The following is a 21,377-nucleotide window of genomic DNA, read 5'->3' as shown; positions in this document are numbered from 1 at the left end:
GGGATCAGTTTGCATCGTGCAGGGTAAACATTTGCCCTTACTGTTTTTGTGAAAGCTTTATCCGCAGGGTAATGAAGCAACAAAGTCTTTCTCTTGCTCTTTTCCTACTGAATCGGGTTTCTTACAGTCTTCTAACTGATTCCTCCTCCCACACAGGGTCGACGTCAAGTGTGCGTCCACCAGTTTCACAATAATCCCATTAACTCGCAGCCGGACAAAAGCCACAAAGCTGGCCCAAGCGGCGAGGCTGGGGCAGGAGGCATTTTTCAACTGGGTGGCTGAACCAAAATTTGGGAGGAAAACATGATCCCGGTCAATGGGAGGTCAAAGTGAATAGTTTCTGTTGGGCTTTTTTAACCCTTGCCTATTTTGGTTTGCTTGCTTAAAAAAGAGAGGAGCCATTTCTATGCTAGAAAATGTCTTTTTTTAAAGTGAAAAGTCAAGTGCTTGCTATCAGAAAAGGGGGAAGGGGACTATTTCTGTGCTTCCCAAACGTACCACTTCATTTTGGAAGAAAAGAATAAAAATCTCCAAAAATTATGGCATGTTCTAGGAGTTCAGTTATTCACCCTAAATGATCTCCATCCTCAACTAACATCGGTCTTTGAGCAGCTGCACAACTCTTTCAGGGAAATCTTTCTCTCCATCAAACCCAGGTTCTCTGTGGGGCTCACCTGGCGTGACTCAGCCTCCTTGGACAGTTTTGGCCGGATCCATGCCTCTGGGCTGCAAATGTCCAGATTAATCATTGCACTATCGCTGGCATGGTTTGAACCTGGGCTTCTTCAAAGCAACTTCAAAGCTGGATCGGGGTGGTGAGGGAGTAACCCTATGGGGTGTGTACTCAGAAGGTGCGGCCTGGACTGTCTCATGGACCAGCACAGTTGTAGCCAGGAGGAGCCACGTTTTCTTACCCCAGCATCATTGCTTACCCTGGGGCCACGTTTCACGTGGCATCTTGAATTTCTCAGAAGGGTATGTGGGTTCCTGGAGGGACCACCTCTCCCTTGTGGGTTCATTGGGTAGCAGGGTGCAGGTCATGGCTGATGTCTTTCCCAGGACAGGCATTAAATTGCACGAACCAGGCATCTAATGGGCCAAAGCGGGGAGGAGGAGAGCCCCAAAACACCACACACCCTCATCAGCCAGGTAGCTGAAGGAGGGCACCCGAAGGGGTGAAGCTCTCTTCCTCCATCTACAGGCAACCAGGAGGAAGAACAGCTGCTACAAATTAATTTTTACATCACGTTTCAACCCAGCTGCCTTCTGGAGATGCTTGAGGATTTACCATAACTCTGGAGTCCTTTGCTAATTGGGACAAAAAAATAAAACCAAACTATTTTGGAGATGAGGGGAATTTTGATGCTACAAGGGGTTGTCGCAACATGCTGCTCTTCCTTCAGGCTTTGTGCTGCAGAGAGGAAAGCCCTGCATCACCAGCCAGATCTCGAAATGCAAAGATGGGTTGCAACATCTGAGAAGTATTGCCTGGGAAGGAGTGATGAATTTCTAGGAAATGATCCCAGAAAGTCTGGATGCGGCTCAGGCCAGTGGGGTATTAATCACCAGCTAGAACCAGGGCCATGGGACACGGGCGCTTGCCATTGCCCACAGCCCTGACTGGAGGCATCATCCATATGGATGCTGCTCTATCCAGGCCCACAATCCCCAAAATTCTGCCCCCCACCAGCACTGTCATTGCTTCCCACCCCGGTACATCACCCCAGGAGCTGACCACAGAGGGGTCCCTGAGCCCAGACCACCCAGCCAGGAGCCCACAGCTCATGTGCCTAATGAAGAGCAGATGGGGAGGCATCAGCAGGGAGGCTGCTCCAGGGCTTTTAATATTTCCTTGGCAAACTCCTGTGGTTTTTTGGCCACCTTCGCACAGCCGCGGCGTGCTGGACCGGGTTCGTGGTTGACATCGGCGTGCAGATGGGCTTGGGGAGGCTGACGCTAGTGACGGTGCGGTGACAGCGATGCCCACCCACCCACTGCCCCCACTGGGTTATTTTTAAGTCTCAGCCTTGCAAGCTAAGCCTGGGAGGATGCTGGAGGGGTGAGACATCAGAATATCAGCATCCTGCTGAGCACATGGCCCCAGCAGTGCTGCAGAGATTCTTTAGGGACAATTTGTGTCATTTAACAACTCCCAGCTGGCCAGCTAGGCTTTCTTGACAGCCAGTGGCAAGAAAAAGGCATTTCTGGGTCATATATCCATGGACCCCCTTGAGATGCAGCTCTGGGGTATGTTGGGCCGTGTCCAGAATGCTCTGATTTTGGACCCAGCCCTGTTCTGAGCAGGGGTTTGGACCAAAGACCTCCATGGATCCCTTTCCTAGATCCTGTCTGATCCTATCTTGATGGGCTCCAGGCAGGTACACCAGCAGAGGTGACACCAACTCCTGGCTCTGCCAGGGTAGGTCTCCTGTTTTGCCATAGGGCTGGCAGAGGAGCAGCTGGTCTCCTGTGCCCTTCACTGATGCCTGGACATACACTGAGGTGGGGTATCACAGACTTCCAGACCGGTGGGGGCTGGAAGGGCCCTCTGGAGCTCACCCCGTCCCACCCCTGCTGGAGCAGGCACCCCCAGAGCAGGGGCACAGGGCCGCGTCCAGGCGGGGGGTGAATGTCTCCAGGGAAGGGACCCCACAGCCTCTCTGGGCAGCCTGTGCCCCTGCTCTGGCACCCGCACAGCAAAAGGGTTTGGCCTCATGTTCAGGTGGAACTTCCCGTGTTCCAGCTTGTGCCCGTGGCCCCTTGGCCTGGCGTTGGGCACCGCTGAAAAGAGCCCGGCCCCATCCTCCTGACACCCACCCTTCAGATATTGATAAGCACTGATGAGATCCCCCTTCAGCCTTCTCTTCTCCAGGCTGAACCAACCCAGGTCTCTCAGCCTTTCCTCCCAAGGGAGATGCTCCAGCCCCTGATCCCCTTGGCAGCTCTGTGCTGGCCTTGCTCCAGCAGTTCCCTGCCCTTCTTGAACTGGGGGGCCCAGAACTGGCCGCAGCCCTGCAGGTGTGGCCTCACTGGGGCAGAGCAGAGGGGGAGGAGAACCTCCCTCGCCCTGCTGGCCACACGCTTTCTTAAATGCAGCCCAAAAGACTGTTGGCCTTCTTGGGTATGTACCCCTGGGGACTAGGACCATAGGAAATGCATCCTTTCCTTGCGACCATGTATCTCGCGCGAGGGACAGGACATGTGGCAGGCTCTGGGGTGTCCAGCTGCTCCCTGAAAGCCACAGCAACGTCCCTTTCTCCTAGTGTGAAGGCAGAGGTCGTCAAATACTTTCCCCAAGAAGGACCAGGAGCTCTGCTAACCAAACATGGTCGACCCCTGAGCACTTTCTCCTTCTTGCAGCCTTCCTGTTCGGCCCTGCAAATTGCAGAGTGCAGTGACAGGATCACACCGAAGAGCCGGCCGCCTCCCAGGAGTTAACGGCCTGCTCTGCAATCCCATCTCAAGGTGCTCAGGCCCGTTCGCTCATACGGGACTAGATGGACTTGTTCAACAGGCCATGAGGCTCAGCCACTGTGCTGGGGCATTGCACCCACACCCTATTTGCAAATAGGCTGTGCTGGCACCCATGTGGCATCTTGTCCTGCTGCCGGGCTGCAAAATGCACTCAGACATGAGGCAGGAGCAGAAGAACTGCATCTGGCTGGGGGTGGTAGAGCTGCTTCACCTAAAAAAGGTCTTAAGGAAGGCATTGCACCCTCTTGCATCCTAGTGGAGGAGGTTTGCAGGCACCTGCCAGCGCTTGCCTTGCATCCCACACCCCAGTGCTGGCCTTACAGCTTCATTCATGGCTTTGCAGGAGTGCTCAGGGGACCGGGATGGCTGGTCCAGCAGTCCGGCCATGGATGAGGTTGTGCAGAGAGGTTCATAGCCCAGGTGAACAGCTGATCAGGGACATCCTTCCAAAATAAACATGTTTCCAAATGTAGACATGGTGGCAAATCCCCACTGTGAAAGACACATACCAAGGTCCTTCCCAACATGGGTCTCAAAGGGCCTCCACCTCCATCCATGCACTTGGGCTTGCACTTGGGCTCCTTTCCCAAGAGTAGCCAGCAGGTTTCCAACCTGCTTGCCCCAGTTTTGATGGGAAAAGGGTGAAAGAATGTTAAACAAATATCGAGCCTCTGTGTGGCAGGTAGAGATGGAGCTGGAGCCACAGGTGGGCAGCTGGATGAAAGACAGATGGTGACCAGGCTCTTTCCTTGCCCTTAAAACCAAAGGTCATGGAAGGAGAGGCTGATTCCCTGTCTGCCTCCTATGCTGCAGCTCTGCTCACGCAAGGGGAACTTCAAAGGGAATATCGACACCTCCATCCCCTGGAAAGTCTCATGGATGAAAACCAGGACCCTACCTTGAGTAGCCGTGTGTGCCTGGGTGGACATCCTGGCATGGGGACAGGGACCCGCTGCTGGCACCCCTGTGTTCCCACTACCAGCATGGGACTCTGCTCCCATCCCTCGGTGTGGGACAGGGGTGTTTCTAGAGCATCATTAGCACTCCCATGGGGGACACCATTCTCCCCTGGGGCGGACGTGGTGACCCCTTGCTCCTTGCTGCCACATCCCCTTAGCACCAGCAGAGGACTCTGCTGCAGCAGGGTTCAGCCTATTCAATGAAACAGTTTCTCTATTAAAAATCAGTGCAGGATGCTGGCTGCACTATGGGGACCACAGTCTTCCAAGGTCTCCCACTGGCCATCCCACCAGCTGGGATCTCAGCTGGAAACCCCCCACCCCTTTCTTTCCAAGCTCAAAGGTGGGACTTGGGTGGTTTGAGGGCATCTCAGGGCTACCCCAGGATTTGGGGGGGCGGGTGGGGGGGTGGGAAATGGGGTTGTGACATGATGTCTTTTCACAGCGGGTGGTGTAAACAGAGGAGCAGGATCTGGTGGGGCATCTCCTGCTCTACCCAGCAGCTGCAAAACCCATCCAGCCAAGATGGCTTTTTGGGGGGGCGGAGGAGAGTGGGGATGGGTGGGGTGGGGCTGCTTTGGCACATCCTTTGCTGTGAAGGTGGGAGCCTCCAGTGCAGAGCTGTGACATTGCAGCTCACCTCACGGATGATAAACCACAGTAAGGCAGCTTTCAGCTTGCTGGGAGGATTTGAAGAGTTGCTTCTTGTATGAATTAGGAGGTTTTGGGGTACAGAGGGCTGTTTCGCACACTTTCTCATGCCTTTGGAAGGGCAGGCACCAGGCAGGGCTCAGGCACGAGGACTCAAACCTTTCTCCTCTCCTGGACCAAGGGAAGGATGCTTTGTGTGCATATATGTGCTTATACACGTGTGCATGTGTGCATATACATGTGTACATGTGTGCGCTCGCAGCGTGACAGTCCAGCTGCTCCCCAAAACATGCCCAAGATGTTGGTGTTTAGCCAATGCTTAAAACTGCTGGTACTTAGGGAGCAAGAAAAAGAGAAGGATATTTTAAACTTTCAGGCTTCCCTGAGCATTTATTTGCCAAGGAGTCTGCAAATATTGGTATTAAACCCATGCAAGCCTTAAAATAAACTCCTCGTGGAGCTGGGTGATTGGCGTGCTATTTCACACACCCACTGGTTTGGTTTGTGCCAAAGAAAATGCTGCCTTGGCCCATCCATTTTGGGGAATTTCTGTCTGTGGGATTTGGGAATCTCTTCCCTTTGTTTGGACCCAACACCGGTCTCCTGGATGGTTTTGGGGCACCATCTGTCAGCTTTCCTTGCTCACCGTTAATTAAGCCGGGACTCGCTACTCGCAGAAGAAGTGGATGTACCGAGTAGCTTACAGTAACAGCATGGCTGGCTGCCTGCCTCTGCCAGATTAAGGGTCTGCTTCCTAGAAAGGCAGGATCAAGAAGGAAAAGCTCTGTACTTGGGTGCTGGGAAGCAGAAGTATGCATCCCTCCAGCCCACGTGGCAGATTTATTTGCTTGGCAGGAAACCCTCAGTGCTCTTAACTTTCTCTTCCTGCTCCCAGCGCTAAGAGATATTTAGAAAAAGTGGTTTTGGAGGATTTTTTTGTTTCCCTGAAGTAAGTGCGAGTTCTCTGTGTTCCCCAACAATGGATAGTATTATTGCTTAATTCTCATTCTTGGGTTTGAGTGACTCACATGAGCTACAGAGAACTCATTGCAGGAAAAGCCTGGGTGTGATGCTGTAAAAGCCATGAGCTAAAGCTACTCATGTGCGAGCCCTTCATCCACATGGCGCTCGCCCTGGGGTGGGAATCCAAAACCTGACCTGAAAATCAAGAGGGTGTTTTCAGAGAGTGGATTTTGGGATGACTAATTTGGCAATGTTGGTGCTTGCAGCTATTTCTTTGTCTTTTTTTCTGCTTTTGAGCCTTCATGTTTTGGCAACTCTAAGGGCTAGAAAGTTTTGAAACGAGAACCTAAAGCAGAGCTTTCTCCCATGGTGCAGGGGACCATGAAGTGCTTCTCCATCCCACACTGCAGGGCAGTGGCCATTTACCGGGTCTGCATCTTAAAGACATTGCTGGGAGATCAGGTGCAGCAAAAGGGCACCAAACCAATTTGAAGGCTGGAGAAATCAGCCTCAGGATGACAGCGAAGGACTTAGAGCTGCTCAGATTATTGCCAGGCAGCTTTCAAGGTAACTTGATCACACTTTGTAATAAATGCATCAACTGAGATGAGTGTGTCCCCAAAGATTCATTCTGTTGGCAGAGAAAGGCACAGCAAAAGCCAGGCTGGGGAGCAAGTGCCAGATAAATTGTGATGGAAAACAGAAGATGTACTTTTTCATGGGGGCTGTGGTTAGGTTCAGAAAACCTTCTTCTCCTGGTGCCTGTAGAGGAAGGGGAGAAACCTTTGAGAACAGGAGGTTTCACTCCAACACGTGGAGTAAAACCTCTTGGCTTGGTGGCTCCGTGAATTGCTGGGTGAAGCAGAAAAAAACGTGGTGTATGGGATGGGAGACTCATTACTTAGCGATTCACGCATTACTTAATCTAGCAACTTCTTCTGGTCTTCAGCAGGAGTGGCCTAGTAGAAGCTACCCACCAAGCCCTTGGAGATACAACCAAAAAGATCAGCTACGGAATTTTGTCATGCTACCAGGGTTTTTGGCCCCTGTAAAGCCCTGCGGTGCCCGTACAGCTCTGTCTGCACCTGGGTTTTGCCAGAACGAGTGGTGTCAGCCTTCTGCAAGGATTTAATTCGGGAGACATTAGGTGGAGGTCGAGATTTGCAGAGGAGATTTCACTTGGCTGATGGACTCCAGGAGCAGTGGTCTCTTGTGGGGCATTTTCTACTTGGCCTGAATCTTTGCCAGACCTTTAAGGGGTAAATCAGAGGTTTCAGGTCAGCCTGTGGCAGTTACAGAGCGGTGCTGTAAGGGTCTGCGGTGCAACGCCCTGGGCACATTTCAAGGAGCCGCATGACCCCACTGGGGATGGGTCAAAGGGAGGTCTGAAGACCTTTTGAGGTCCAGAAGTTCGCTCTGACTAGCTACAAGGAGCCATCCTGGGATGTACTAGGATGCTCCAACCTGTCTCTACAGCAAATTTTCACCTGAGGCTGTTGAGTTGCTCTTCCAGGTCTTCCTGTCTCTGAGAAGCAAGGATGTGGGACAAGCACTGGTGATACTGGGTTTTCTGGAAAAGGGGAGACAGCTGCAAGATGAAGTGAAACCCTCCTCAATGAGCTGTTGGGTTTGGGGGTGCTCCAGCAGCCCTCTCCGTCTCAGCTCCATCTCACCTTGCCCAAGGATGAGAAGACCTGTCTCTTGGAGCAACCAGCTCTTCCATGGACTCCTACAGGAGTTCAGATGTTGGAGGTATCTACTGTGGAGCCCATGTGTGGACAGCTGTATCTAGAGCTTGAAACATGCCTACAATATTCAACAACCCAGTTTCCAGTATCCTCAGTATCCCCTCTTTGTATGCATAGGAGGAGACAGCAGAAGAGTGCTCATAATAGAAATAAATTTATTTACTATAAGAAATCTGAGGTGTCTGCATGTTACAAAAATAAAAATGTACAGTCGTTGTCACAAAACTCATTTTGTTTTTAGTATAAGTTAGTGCTTTTACAAACAAACAAACAAAAATCTATATATAAATTTCCAGTTGGTACCTCTCCAACCGCTCTCCATCTGAACAGTGCCACTAGCTTCTGCAGGACCAGGATCACAAAGGGACCCCCCCCTTGATGGGACTGGCAATCTTGCCCAAGGCGGTGGTTTGAAGCTGGCTGATGCCAGCTCGGAGAAAGGTGGGCTCACCGAGCAGGAACGCAGGAGTGAACTTTGAGCACATTTTTGTTGAATTATTCAGAGCACGTAACTTGGTGTCCACACGCTTTTTGGCAAGTGCAGGAGACCAGGCAAGACCTGGCCTGGAGTAATGTTTGTACCAGTTCAGCGCTTCAGTGGAATTAATTTCTCCCAATTATTTGTCCAGCCCTGTTGACTATGCTGTGACCCACCCCATAAAGCCAAGCTCCTTTCACAGGCCCAAGGACAAAATGTTGCTGCCATGGTGCAAGTCAACCCAACCCTACCCTACAAGTTCATTCAAGGATGAGATGAACCACCCTACAAACATCCTATTTTTCTTTGCTGATGGTGCTCAGAGCTGAGACAGTCCCCTCCTTTGCCTCCTGTGGTTGTGACATTGTTGGCTGGGACAAGAGCCCTCCGTGGGACCATGGTTCCACCAAGCCAGGACCACAAGAACCTCCCAGTTGCCCCTTTATGGTCCCAGTTGCCCTTGGCTGAACCTGGCCAATTATGTCGCAGCGTGTCTTTACCTCTGCCAAGCCACTTCATAAGAAGGAGGGATGGGAGAAACTAAGAAGAGATCTGAGGAATTGGTCTAAACCAGGATCAAATGTATTTGCCTAATCCTAAAATAGAGCCAGGGCTCCTTTTGCAAAGTATCACTCATCCAGAGCTGCAGCGCAAGCAATTTTCATTTTTGGGGTAAGAAATCAGCATCCTTGTGGCAAGGCTGGGCAAGGAAACCATGCACCGGGGCTCTTGGCTCTCAAACCCAACAATTACAGAGAGAAAGACCATGTGGACCTTCTGGTGAAGTGTTTTGTGGATATTTTCTCTGGTTTACTTTGAACTGTCCTGGCTGATGGGGGATGCAAGGCCAAATCTAGACAGGACTGGGGTTAAGCTTAGCACCACGTTTATTGGTATGGCTCCTAAACCCAGGTTTTAGCACTGCCAGCTTTCCCAGGGAAGGTCCACACTGTCAGTAAGGGATATGCTGACTGGCTCTAGTGGAGCACCGGGATTACGAGGAGACCAGACAGTAACATCTGGGCAGCATTTTGGGTCACAGCAAGCTGCTAATGGTCCCAGAGGGCTGTCACCTCTGGGCAGCAGTGAGGATGTGGCAGCACTCAGCCAAGGGGGTGAGCAACAGTCCTCGCTTCTTTGCTGGAAACATGAGTCACTAGGAAGGGGGTTAAAAACAAGACATGAAGAGCCCACCCTAAATTTTAATGAGCTGGAAAAGATTATTAAAGTCAGCAACTGAAAGAAAGCTACAGGTTCCTAAATTTTTTCAAGGGTGAATGTTGCTGCCGGGAAGCATTAACGGGTCTTTTGGAAGATGTTGACCCCACTGGAGAAACCTACAGGGGACCTGCTTGATGGTACCAGTAAACTCCAATGGGATGGTACCAGTATAATCCAGTGGGATGGAAGGTCCACCAGCAGCCTTTTCAATGGGAAGCCAGGCCTTGGACAGGAGCTAGGAGTCCCCTCCTGGCTCTGCCAGCAGATGCCAGGGCTTGAAGCTGGGACAGCATTTCTTCAGGGGATGCAAAGCTGTGGGAGATCCTTTCCCACTGCGGGCAGTATTTGTGCTTGACATTTTCATTGACCTGTTTACAGAACCGCAGCTGACTCTCCTCATCAACCAAAAGCCTTTCCTCCCTTGCCAAGGCACAGAGAAACTCTTGCTACCTTTGTGCCAGGGAATGTTGAGAAAGGCAGATGGATTTCTTTAGGGGGACCTTTTGCACACAATGTTTCTGCTTTAGAAAATGATCTAAGACATTCAGGGCGTGATTTTTTTTTTAGCAGATTTGGCCATCATGATAGAGGTCACCCAGCCTCACCGGTGGAGAGATACCGTTCAGCATTGAATAGAAAGGCAGGCTTGGACGAAGAGGCAGAGATACGGGGTTTGTGTGTTTAACCACAGCGGCATCTTCCTGAAAAAAAACAAGTTTGAAGACAAGCAGAGGAGCACATTTAACATGGACTATGCTGAAGTGGGTGCGAGCCAAGGCAGCGCAAACACCAAAAGTGTCAGGACCCAAAGTATCCTGACCTCCCTTCACACCCGGGATAAACCCTTCCATCACGGAGACGGTGCTGGCCGTGCGGAGCAGAGCTAGGACTTCACATTGTTGGATAACGTGTCTGTGTCGTTGCTGGTTCCCAGGTGACTGTTGGGCACAATGCCCAGCGCCATTTCATTTTGAGGCTTCCCTGGCATTTTGTTGCCAGCAAACTTCATAAATCGTTGTCCTGCTAAGAAATACAAAATGGGATCCAAGCAGCTGTTGGTGCTCGCTAGGGGACGAGTCACCTTATAGACTAAATTGATAGCATTGAGTGTCTGACAGCTCAAGTCCCAGCTCCGGAAGGAATAGTACAAAGTACGAGTGACATGGAAAGGAAGAAAACAAACGATGAAGACCACCAAGACAATGATTATCATCTTGACCGACTTCTTTTTGGATCGGGACAGCCGAGAGATCCCCCAGGTAGGCTGCAACAGCCTCCGGGCCATTAGGCAGTAGCAGACGATGATGATGAGGAAAGGGATGCAGAAGAGCAGCACCAGCATCACCGAACTGTAAATGACAAACTGGCCAAAGAGGTCCCTGCTGGAGGTGTCGTGGCAGGTGATGGTGTCACGCTTCACGCTGGTGGTGACGAAGAAGAGCACGGGTGACTGGCACACGACGGTCACCACCCACACAATGACTGACACCCTCCGGGCGTAGCGAACGTGTCCCCACTGCAGTGACTTCAGCGGGAAGCAGATGCCCAGGAATCGATGGATACTGATGCAGAGGAGGAAAAGGATGCTGCAGTAGAGGTTGGTGTAAAACAAGAAGCGGACTATCTTACACAAGCCCACGCTGAAGGGCCAGTTGTCCCCCATGGCATAATAATACACCAGGAGGGGAAGGGACACCACGTAGAGTGTGTCCGACACGGCCAGGTTGAACATGTATGTGGTGGAAGCATTCCAGGTCTTGATCCTGAAGATGAAGACGTAGAGGGCCAGCAGGTTGAGAAAGAGCCCCACCACGCACACGATGCCGTAGGAGACGGGCAGCAGGACATACTTGAAGTCCTCATCAAATATGCACTTGTAGGTGTTGTTTCCTGCACCACCTGGGTTCAAGGAGCTGTTGATGACTCTGGTCCAGGCTGGAGGAGTTGTTAGGTTCGCCATCACCCTGGAGGGAAAGCAAAGAGGCTGTAAGGACACGGAGATAAGGACTCCCTGGAAAAGGTGGGTTAGATGAGGAAACCCCAGTGCCACAGTCCTATGGCACATGGCAAGGTCCATGTTGTCATTATTACTCTATACTGTTACTATACCCTTCCCGTCTCCCCCCATCAAGGTTGCCATCAACGCTTGGCTGTGTCTATCCAAAAGCTACCCACAAGCATGGCTCACTGTATGGCAGGCGGTGCCATCTCGGCTCAGGTGACAATGACTCGACAGGCGGCAGTGCGTGCCTCCTGCCGTCACATCGCATACCCGCAAAGACCATGGCCTCCTTGCGTTGGGTGTTGTCACAACCGAGGTGGTCCCCAGCATGGAGGACTTACAGTCAAGCAGATAAAGGGAGTTTTATTTATCCTCATTTTGCATCTGGAGCACAGAGGAGGAACTAAGCTGCTCTAAAGTCACCAATAAATCCCAGGCCACACCTAGGAGTCCAACTCAGATCTCCTGCAGCCCACGTCAACATCCCAATCCACCCTTTCCACCCGGTTCAGGCAGAAATTTGGTCTCCTGCACTAGAGAAGAGGAAAGATGCTCCATTCTGAGCACCCGGAAAGGTGGATCCTACTAAACCCCAGGCAGAAAGGGCAAGGAAAGGGCACCTGTGCTCTTCAGTGAACAACCCCTGTGGCTGGCAGGGCCCTGATTTCAGAGGTCCTCAGCTCCTTCTGGTACATCAAACACCACCACAACATCTGGAGGCCCCTGTAATCAAACCTTGCCAAAGGGAGCATGGTCTCCACTACTGGGGCTCTGCCTGGGTTGGTTGTTGATGATGATGATGGATTTTTAATGGATTTAGCATCAGGCTGATGGTGGCCATCTCGCCGATCCTTCTTCCTGGCCTTGAGACTTGCGCCTCCAGCATCACCACCAGCAGGACATCTGTCCATGCTTGTGCAAAGCTGGTTTATGCATGGGAATGACCAGTTACGACGAGAAAAATGGACTCGAAAGAGTCTCTGCAGACACACAGAGTCTGGTACTGTCTGTGTCGGGGGGGACAAAGGCCCTTTTGTGTGTCGGGGACAGCCCACGACCCAGCCGACACATGATTGCTCGGCAAGCCCATCTGCCAGGAATCAAATTAAAATGCATTTGCCTCCCTTCCCGTAAAACAGTGCTGTACCCTGTTACAGGGAGCCCACGGAAACGAGGTTGTAGGGAGATGAATCCAGCGCGGGATCTCAGAGACCGGGAGCTACTGCAGGAGAAAAGGCTTGAGTAAAGCTGCCCTTGGAATGAGTATGTGGGATATGCCCTAACCCAAATCCCACCACGATTTTAGGTGGAAAAGAGCAATATCAGCCTTCTCAGCTAAATGGTTCAGCTCTAACCCGGTGCCGCTACGCTGCGGGACAGCATGGGCATGCCCTTTTTTGCAAACAAGCACTGTTTTGACCCACAGCTATCCTGCACCTACCTCCAATTCAGATCCTAGAAGCTGCCAACCTGGACGATCTCTCACCGAAGTGAAGCACTATGGCATTAAAAAGCACCTGGACAACTCATAGCTGCTGGGGAAGGGGTGGAGTGATGCCTCCAGCCCATCACATGAGTACAAATCGAGTCCTTGCTCCAGGACCGGATCAAACAACCTGTCCAGATGTGGCACGGACATGACCCCTGATGATGTTTCCCCCGTTTCTCTGCTTTTCCCCTTGGAGCAGACCACAAGCAGTGCTGGCTGAGGCTCATGCTTCTCAAGGACGTGGGCAGAAACACACACACACGCATGCCCTGACTGATCTGCAACATCTGCATAAAACCAAATGTAACTTTGGGAACCACCCTCCGATGAACATGAGGAGCCAGGACTGATGTTACTCTGTCCTGGCCCCAGGGTTTTGCTTTTCCTGTGCCTGGTTCAGCTTTGGTCCCATCACCCTTCATCCTGCTTCCCTCAAGACCTCGGCAACAGGGCTGTCTCTGTGGATGGAGTGCTCGGGCAGGTAGGAAAACACGTTCTATCTGCCTTTCTACTCAACTTCTTCATTCCCTCTGAGCTTTGCAGATCTGTGGCCAACAAGACAGAGGCTGCCTGCACACTTTGCAGCCAATTAAACAGATCAGACAGGCCACCGTGACCAAGAGAAACCACACAAAGTGCCCTAAAACGTACAGGGAAGGGTTACAGAGCTCCAGAGCCTTCAGCCTTGCACATGGTTTCTCCATGACTTTACATCTGCATCTCCTTTGGCCTCTGCAGACAAGCCACCACCCAGCTCTGAAGCTCTGATGGGGCCAAGATCACCCCATCTTCCAGCCCATCTCCCTGCAGAGTCCTATGACCCTAGCTAGAAAACCCAACAAAGCATTTGGAATCCATCCATAAGCTAAGGAGGGGAATCTCCTCCAGCGTGCAGGGCAGCACAGGCTGCCCCGGGCCATGCTGCAGCCACAGATGTGCCAAGATGCACATCTGCATCTTCAGGACAAGGAGCAAACAGGGCTCTCTGGTTGGCTTGAACGGGGTAATCGCAGAGACAAAACCCCGCTCACAAGGCAGCCTTGTCCTTGCCGTTGTGCTCTCCCTTCTTTTCCTTCTGGAAACGCAAAAGCTTTTCTTTTCTCTTTTTGTCCCTACTTTTGCCCAGAACCTCTAGGACAAAACCTGCTGTGTCTGTCGGGGCCGTGGCTGCCGTCCACCCCCTCGCCCCCGGCCCCGTTGCATCCGCAGCGAGGGAGCCAGAGAGGACACGGCCAGCCAAGGCGTGTGAAGGCACAAAAGCTGGCAGCTGCCCTTTCCTCTGCCTACAGGCCAGATGGCACGAACGCCAGCTCTCACGGTGACGCACCGAGCCCCTGGTGGGGATGAGGGGAGGGAGAAAGCAACTGCGATCCCTGAGGATGCCAAGCAGGATAAATACTTCTATGACCACCAAAAGCAAACCCACCACAACACTTCAGTAAGAGCCACCTGCATCTGCTTCGTTGGCTCTCCCAGCCCTTCCCAGGGTCATGGAAGGAGTTTTTTTTCTCTGGTGTTGAATGCAGGTGACCATGCACAGCTTTTTAGGTGCCCTCCAGCCACCCGTGCACAGCAAGGGCATCGCCCTGGCCAGCTTCTTCCATGCTGGACCACGTGTTGGGTCTGGATGAACCTGTTTGTAATGACTGGATCATCTCTGCCTTTGCAGCACGGTCTTGGACCTGTTTATCCCATGGGATATGTTTCCCTCCCCCCCCCAGAAAACAGGTACCATCAACTGTAGTGGATGAAAACAGCATGGGAGAGGAGTGTTGTGATGAGAGGAGCCCAGGCAGATCGGTGTTGCAATGCTGGCAGCCATGTGCCTTCAAATATATATACCCACAGGCATGTGCATGTGATGCCAGCATCCCAAAATGCTCCCGTAACAGTATCTACCATGGCCGGGCAGGGGATATTTAGATGAGTCAATACAGGGGAGGAGGGGGCTGTCATCGGAGAAGGTCATGGGCAGTCAAGGGATGGGCAGCACCCAGGGCCTGCACAGGGGGACCATGGGTTGGACACTGAATCACTGAGTAAAGAGCTTTAATCCTGGTTTCTGCCCCATTTTTCAGCATTCCCAGTGCCACCCCAGCAGTCACCATCCATCCCGAGGTGTTCTGTGCTTGGGAACCTGCCAGCAGAAGCAAAGTCACGAAAGCAAACAAAGCGCAACCAAAGCATGGCTGCGATGAATGCATTTTCACGGGGGGTTGATGAGGTTTAATTGACCTTCCCAAATAACTAATGAGGATTAATTTACTGGCAGGACCTCACAGATGCAGCTCTTCATCCTGCGCGGTGCAGATGCACCGACTGCGACTGCAGCTTCCGTTGTTTCACACCGGAGGTCGAAACCACGACCCATTTACTGCATCTTCCCCACCGACTCCTTTGCGACAGACACAAGGAGAGCGTGGGTGTTTTCCCTGCCCTAATTTATAGGCATTTAGTAGACTCATCAAAATCCTCACTCCGGATCAGGAACTACTCGAGACGCTGGGAAGCGAACGACGTGGCGTCATTTTTCTCTCCTCTGGGACTGTGGTTGAAGCCTTCTGCAACCAAAAGCAAACAGCTGGCGTGTTCGGATGCTACCGAGCCTGTGTGGTTGGGAGATGTGAGATGGGACTAGGCTGAAATTTGAGCCTGGCCAAATTGCCTGGTTTTCATCTACCCTTTTCATTTGGCTCCTTTCTGCCATGGTGACCTTCAGCGCCTCTCTCCTCCGGGCTGGCTCTGGCCACCAGTGTGGGCTGAGGACAACCCCAGCCGTCCCAGTCCCACCATCTGCCTTGCTCGCCGGAGCTTCCCGCCAGCGATCCCAAGGCAAGACACCTCCAAGATACCTCGAAGCAAGGTTTAATCAGCTTAAGAGACCTTACCCACCTCCTTTCCCAGACCCCCAGGCAATGCCTCCTCTTTTATCCCCCATGGGTCTGACCTATCCCTTACCCCATCCCAAAAATAGCCAGAAACCCTCATTCTTCCCCAAATGAGCTTGCAAAGAATTAGTGTTTCTCTTTTATATTCCTCGAAAAAGCACTTCAGAGGGCAATGGGCAGCTCCACTCTGGCTGGCAGAAATGGAGCTGCTCTACCAAAGTGTCCCCGTGCCTCAGTTTCCCCTCCTGCCCCAGGCTGAGAAGCAGCAGAGTTACACTTGTTTTCGCCATGAAAAGTATTTTTGGGGGGGAGTTTCGGTTTCCTAGAAGGCTTTTTAGTCACTTGACTCAAGCTAAAAAAGGGAGAGGAAGTTTGGATAAAAGATATAACGATTTAAAAGAACTTTATGTGTTTGTCTGTAGGTCAAATAAAATGTTTCACTTTGAGCCAAATGACTTTTTCTGGGAATTTCTGGTTTCCCCCAGGAAACTCCCTGAACTCCTCCCTGAATCAATCTCCCTTCGAGCCTCTGCTTCCCAGGTGGTACCAAAACTTCCTGCTTTCATCCACACCACGGGAAGTCTATGCAGATTAACCCAAGCTGTGGCTTCAGAGTGAATTAGATAAAAGCATAAACCCATCAGAGCCAGCACCCGTACATAATTAAAGCCACCTTCGTTCGGTTGAACCTGACTCAGTTCCCAGCACAACAGGTCTCTGGGGACGGATCCTGCTGGAAACAAATATCACCCTGGCCAATACTTAATCCTTTCATCAACGTTTCCCTTCCTGCTACAGCAAAGGTGATGCGCCCCGCGTGGTTTGCCCCTGCACCCCTACATCCCCTGCCCTCCGGGAGACCCTGCAGCATCCCATGGGGTTGGGGACAGATCCTATTTGAGCTCCTAAACCTTGATTTTTATTTATCGCAGGGGGAAAATGGGGCACTTGCATCCTTTAGGTTTCCTGGAGATAGAAAGGAGCCCTATGCTTGGTTTTATACCAGGAATTTGACTTTGGTTTTGCCCTCCACGATTTTCTGGTGCTCACCGGAGGAAGCAACGGTCTGACCAGGAGGACAGCACGGGACCAGTTTCTGGTCGATCACCTGCTTTTGGTAACAGTTTTACCCTACAAGCCCTTTATCTGGGAGAAATGACAGTTCCACGGAGACCTAACAGCCTCCTGCCCAAACCGAGGGAGTCACCCATTAACACCACAACTCCCCCAGCAAAGCCAAGTGCACTCTGCCCATCTGGGAGATAACCAGCATCGGAGACCAGGGATAACCCGATTATCAGGCTCCACCACGGCACCGGCAGTTACTGTGAAGCCAAAGCAGCACCAAACCCCAGAAAACCCCACGTGGTGCAGACTGTGGGGGATAATTTGCTCCTCCGTAAGAAGGATGCCGTGGGAGCAAAAGGGTCGCGGACCGGTTCCTGTTCAGGCGTTAACGGGGGATGTTCAGCATTAAGGAGGGATGACGGCGTGGCCAGCAGCACGCTCCGCTGCCAGCAAACTATTCATGGCTTTGGCTTTACGCCAATAAGCGGAGATAAAAATCACATTGGGCAGAGACGGGGTAAAGCCACTCCGTGCCAGGATAGTCAAAAATACTTCGTGGGGTTTTATAACCCACTAAGCCCCAGGCTGCAGCTGTGCTCCAGGGCTCAGCAGCGTATTTTGGGGTCTCCCCCTTTGCACTGGGGCTCCTTAACCCATCAGCCACTAAAGTTCCCTTTGCTCGGGTATAAATGAGGAAGAGGAACCCGGGGCACATGCCTGGCACTAACGAGATGGCCCAATTTCGGCAGCCGCAAGCCTTACGCCAGGGGCACCGTCCCCTAGCACTGGTGGCCCCCCAAGAGTGGGGTTTGCTGCTGCCTGCCTTGTGCACAGGAAGGCAACGGGTTGGCAAATGGGTTTTGTAATAAGCCGATAAGAAAACTGGAGCAGAAAAAGAGAAAAGGATGTTTCGCCCTTAAAGGTGCTCCTGCAGTGATGCCAGCCAGTGCCCAGCTCCGGGGAGGAAGGTGTTTTTGGGGTTAGGAGCTAAGAAAAGGAGTCAAAGGATTTGAAACCAGAGCCTCACCGATCCAGGTGCAAATTAGAACACCCCCAAATAAATTACACAGGGACCCCCGCATGCAAAGAGGTGGAAAAACACAAGCCAGGGCAAAGCAGAGAGCCAGCTCCATGGCTTTTACCAGCGGTGTGTACAGGAAACCCCTAATAAACAGCCAGCGGATTCCCCCGGGAAGGGAGAAACCGAGCGGCAAAAGAGATTGTTGGGAATTAATGCATAAACAATCAAATAATTCAGGCAAAGAGGAGGAAAGGGAGCCCAGGCGGCCTCCTCGAGTGTCTGGTTTGAACCATTCATGCCAGCACCAGCCCATGCCAGCGGCTCGCTGCCCGCCGCTGCTCCGACCACCCCGTCTTTGGGTCAGCTTGGGGGTTTTGGGGGGCAGTTTGAGTGGCGGTACGTGGGGTGTGAGCTGCGCCCACACCGAGGAGGAGAACTGGGGTTCGGCTCTACCCTTGCGGTGCCCTGCTCCCCGCTTTGGGTGCATGGGGACCCTGTGTCACCCATGTCACCCACGCAGCACCAAGCGCCGTGTGCATGTGCGGGTGGCACCGGCTCCGTCCCCCACTGTCGCACGCCCTCCTGCGTGGGCAGGACACGCACCCACCCCCTCCCCACGGTCCCCAGCTCACCGGGGGATGCCGAGCTGCTGGGTGGCTCCGTGCCGATCGTCCCGTCCGGTTCAGGCGGGCGGCGGAGGCAGCGCCATGCCCGGGGCTCGGTCCTTCCCCGCAGCCGGTCCCGGTCCCGCCGCGGGGGAGCGGGGCAGCGGGGCGGGGGCCGGCCGTGGGGTCGCACCGCCCTCCCCGGGGCTGGCAGCGGGGCAGGACCGGGGCTGGACCGCCCTGCCCGGGGTTGGGACCGGGGTTGGGACCGCCTCCCCTTCCCCCCCCCACCCCACCTCCGGGGATGGGGCCGGGAGGGGAGCACCCCTGCCGGGGATGGGGGCGTGGATGGGATCGCGGCTGGGACCGGGGCTGGGACAGGGGCTGGAGCCCGACCACCCCCCCATTACCCCCTCAAGGATGGGAACCGGAGTTGGAATCGGGGCTGGGGCTGGGACAGGGGTCTCCACCTCCGGGGATGGGGACATGGATGGGATCAGGGCTGGGACCGGGGCCAGACACCCCGCAAAGGTCTGGCACCGGGGCTGGAGCCCGACAACCCCACCATACCCCCGCCCAGGGATGGGAACCGGAGCTGGGTCTAGGACAGGGGTCCCCCCCTCCGGGGATGGGAGCATGGGTGGGATTGGGGCTGGGATAGGGACCGGAGAACCCCCGGAATGGGGCTGGGACCGGCGCTGATGCGAAGCCAGAAGACCACCCTCGAAGGATGGGAGCATGGGTGGGATCCCCCTGCCCGGGATGGGACTGTGGATGGCATCAGGGCTGGATCCCACCCGCCCGGGGATGGGGCCACTCACCCCCACTGCATCCAACCTCCCCCCATCCACAGTGGCCCCAGGGTCCCCAGAGAGCTGCCTCCCCCAGGGCCCCCCCCCCCCCCCCCCCCCATCTTGGGGTGTCCTGGTACTGGAGACCCCACAGTCCTGTCCCTGGGGCATGGAGCAGCCTCATGGGGGTAAGGGGGTCCCAGGACCAGCCCTGGAAGGGAAGAAATGCTTCCGAACTGGGTGGACGAGCCCACTTGGGGGTCCTGGTGTGGGGACACTGTCCCACCGTAGGTGACACTGAGCTGTGACACTGAGCCCAAGAAGGGTGCCGATGCACCTCAGGTGATGCCCCGCAGCACATCCCTCACCGCAAGCCAGCTTAATTTCCAAGGGTAGTGGATGGATGGGGGACACGAGTTGCTAAAGGGACTTTGATGCCAATTTTGGCTTTAATTTTAGCTCTCAGGACCAGTCCCACCAACCAGTCAGAGATCTGCCAAGTCAAAACCAGCTGCCTTGCCGTGAACACCCCAGGGTAGGGGAATTTATTTTAGAGAAGAGTAAATTTGAGGGCCTGATTCATTGCAACTTCTCCTGCTCCACTCTTGTTTTCCTGGGAGCCACGTGCTGGTGAAACCATCAGGCCAAGGGGTGATGGTTTTAAACTGAAGGAGGGTAGGTGTAGACTGGATATAAGGAAGAAATTTTTTACTAGGAAGGTGGTGAGACACTGGCCCAGGCTGCCCCTAGAGGTGGTCGATGCCCCATCCCTGGACACATCCCAGGTGAGGCTGGCCGGGGCTCTGAGCGACCTGATCGAGTTGGGGATGTCCCAGCCCATGGCAGGGGGTGGGACTAGATGAGCTCTGAAGGTCCCTTCCCACCCAAACCTTTCTGTGATTCTGATTCCTTGGGGATATGGGGAAACCCCTGGGAAAGTGGATGCTGCATCTCTTGTATCCTAACACTGGGACTTTTCATCCAGGGACGAGATTGCTGGAGCCAGGAGGATGTGGCAGAAGGTTTGCTCAAGGTTTGCTCCTTGCCGTGTTTTCTTCTGTGAACTGCTGGGGGTTGGGTTCTGCAAAACTTCTGCAGAAACATAAGGGCAAACTGGACCATACTGTGGAAGAGAAGTCCTTCAAGGGGCCTACGTTTCTAGGAAATAACGTTGAGTTTGGGTGTTGTGGGTGTGAGCTGGGGGGTTTTTTCCCCCATATCCCCCCAACACTCTATGGAGATGCTCTGAGGTCTGTCCCCACTGAATCGTGGCACAGCACAGCCTCCCAAGAAGCTGCAGGAAGCCATGGAGGGCCACCACTCTCTCCGCAGCATGCCCTCTCCCAGCAGATGATTGATGCCCAAGTGAAGCAATGGCCAGGTTTAACCTTACCTCCCCGGTGGGGCTTAATCACCTGGGCTGAAAATACTTCAAGTCGGGGAGGGGGGGGGCTGGAGGGTTTCTGGACAGGATGGGGCTGGAGAACAAGCCCCACTGAATCACGTGCAGGTGGTCCAGTTGTTTTCCACCACCGCGAGGGCAGAGCAAGCCGTAGCGCTCCCCCATGTATTCCCCATCTGCGTCCGTGGGCGTAAGCCAGATCCTCCTTCTGCCGCTGGATCTGATTACACGTGGGGGCTCCTTGGCCCTCCTGGATATGGCTGGGGGGACAATAAAGCCCCCAAGGGAGGAGGGGAAGAGCACCGATGCCATCTATTATTCAAGAGTAGAAAGGGGCAGCTGGCAAAGGAGGCATTAGCCAGTGCAAAGAGGATATGAAATCTGGCACGGAAACGGTGCTGCAGCGATCCTGCTGACGGACATTCATGCCAGCAAACAACAACAAAAAAAAGCCTGTTTCCTTCTTCTGATGTAATTTGTTTGAGGAGGGAAAACAATACATCATGTCGCAGCTATTTGGGGCTGATAAGGGAGGAAGGACAGGCTTGCTTCTTGCACAGAGGGTAGGAGATGCCTGAGCAGAGCTGTTGAGTGAGGTTCAGACCAGTGAAGCTGCC

The 21,377-nt window shown here is 53.4% G+C and overlaps 1 protein-coding gene across 1 annotated transcript; it reads right to left on the bottom strand.

The window, feature by feature from the left end:
- Positions 1-7,930: 7,930 nt before the first annotated feature.
- P2RY2 (purinergic receptor P2Y2) lies at positions 7,931-18,842 on the bottom strand. Its single transcript, XM_064441548.1, has 2 exons — positions 18,595-18,842; positions 7,931-11,458 (listed from the first exon to the last, which is right to left on the bottom strand). Exon 2 carries the CDS (start codon positions 11,452-11,454, stop codon positions 10,378-10,380), a length of 1,077 nt encoding a protein of 358 aa, XP_064297618.1. The 5' UTR covers positions 11,455-11,458; positions 18,595-18,842; the 3' UTR covers positions 7,931-10,377.
- Positions 18,843-21,377: the final 2,535 nt, after the last annotated feature.

The sequence above is a fragment of the Phalacrocorax carbo genome, chromosome 1, assembly GCF_963921805.1.
Source record: "Phalacrocorax carbo chromosome 1, bPhaCar2.1, whole genome shotgun sequence".
NCBI lineage: Eukaryota > Metazoa > Chordata > Aves > Suliformes > Phalacrocoracidae > Phalacrocorax > Phalacrocorax carbo.
Note: the sequence above shows the minus strand (reverse complement) of the source record. Positions and strands in the feature narration are given on the sequence as shown.

Excerpts from the sequence above, each read along its gene's own strand:
- P2RY2 (XM_064441548.1), bottom strand. The coding sequence starts at position 11,454 with ATGGCGAACCTAACAACTCCTCCAGCCTGGACCAGAGTCATCAACAGC.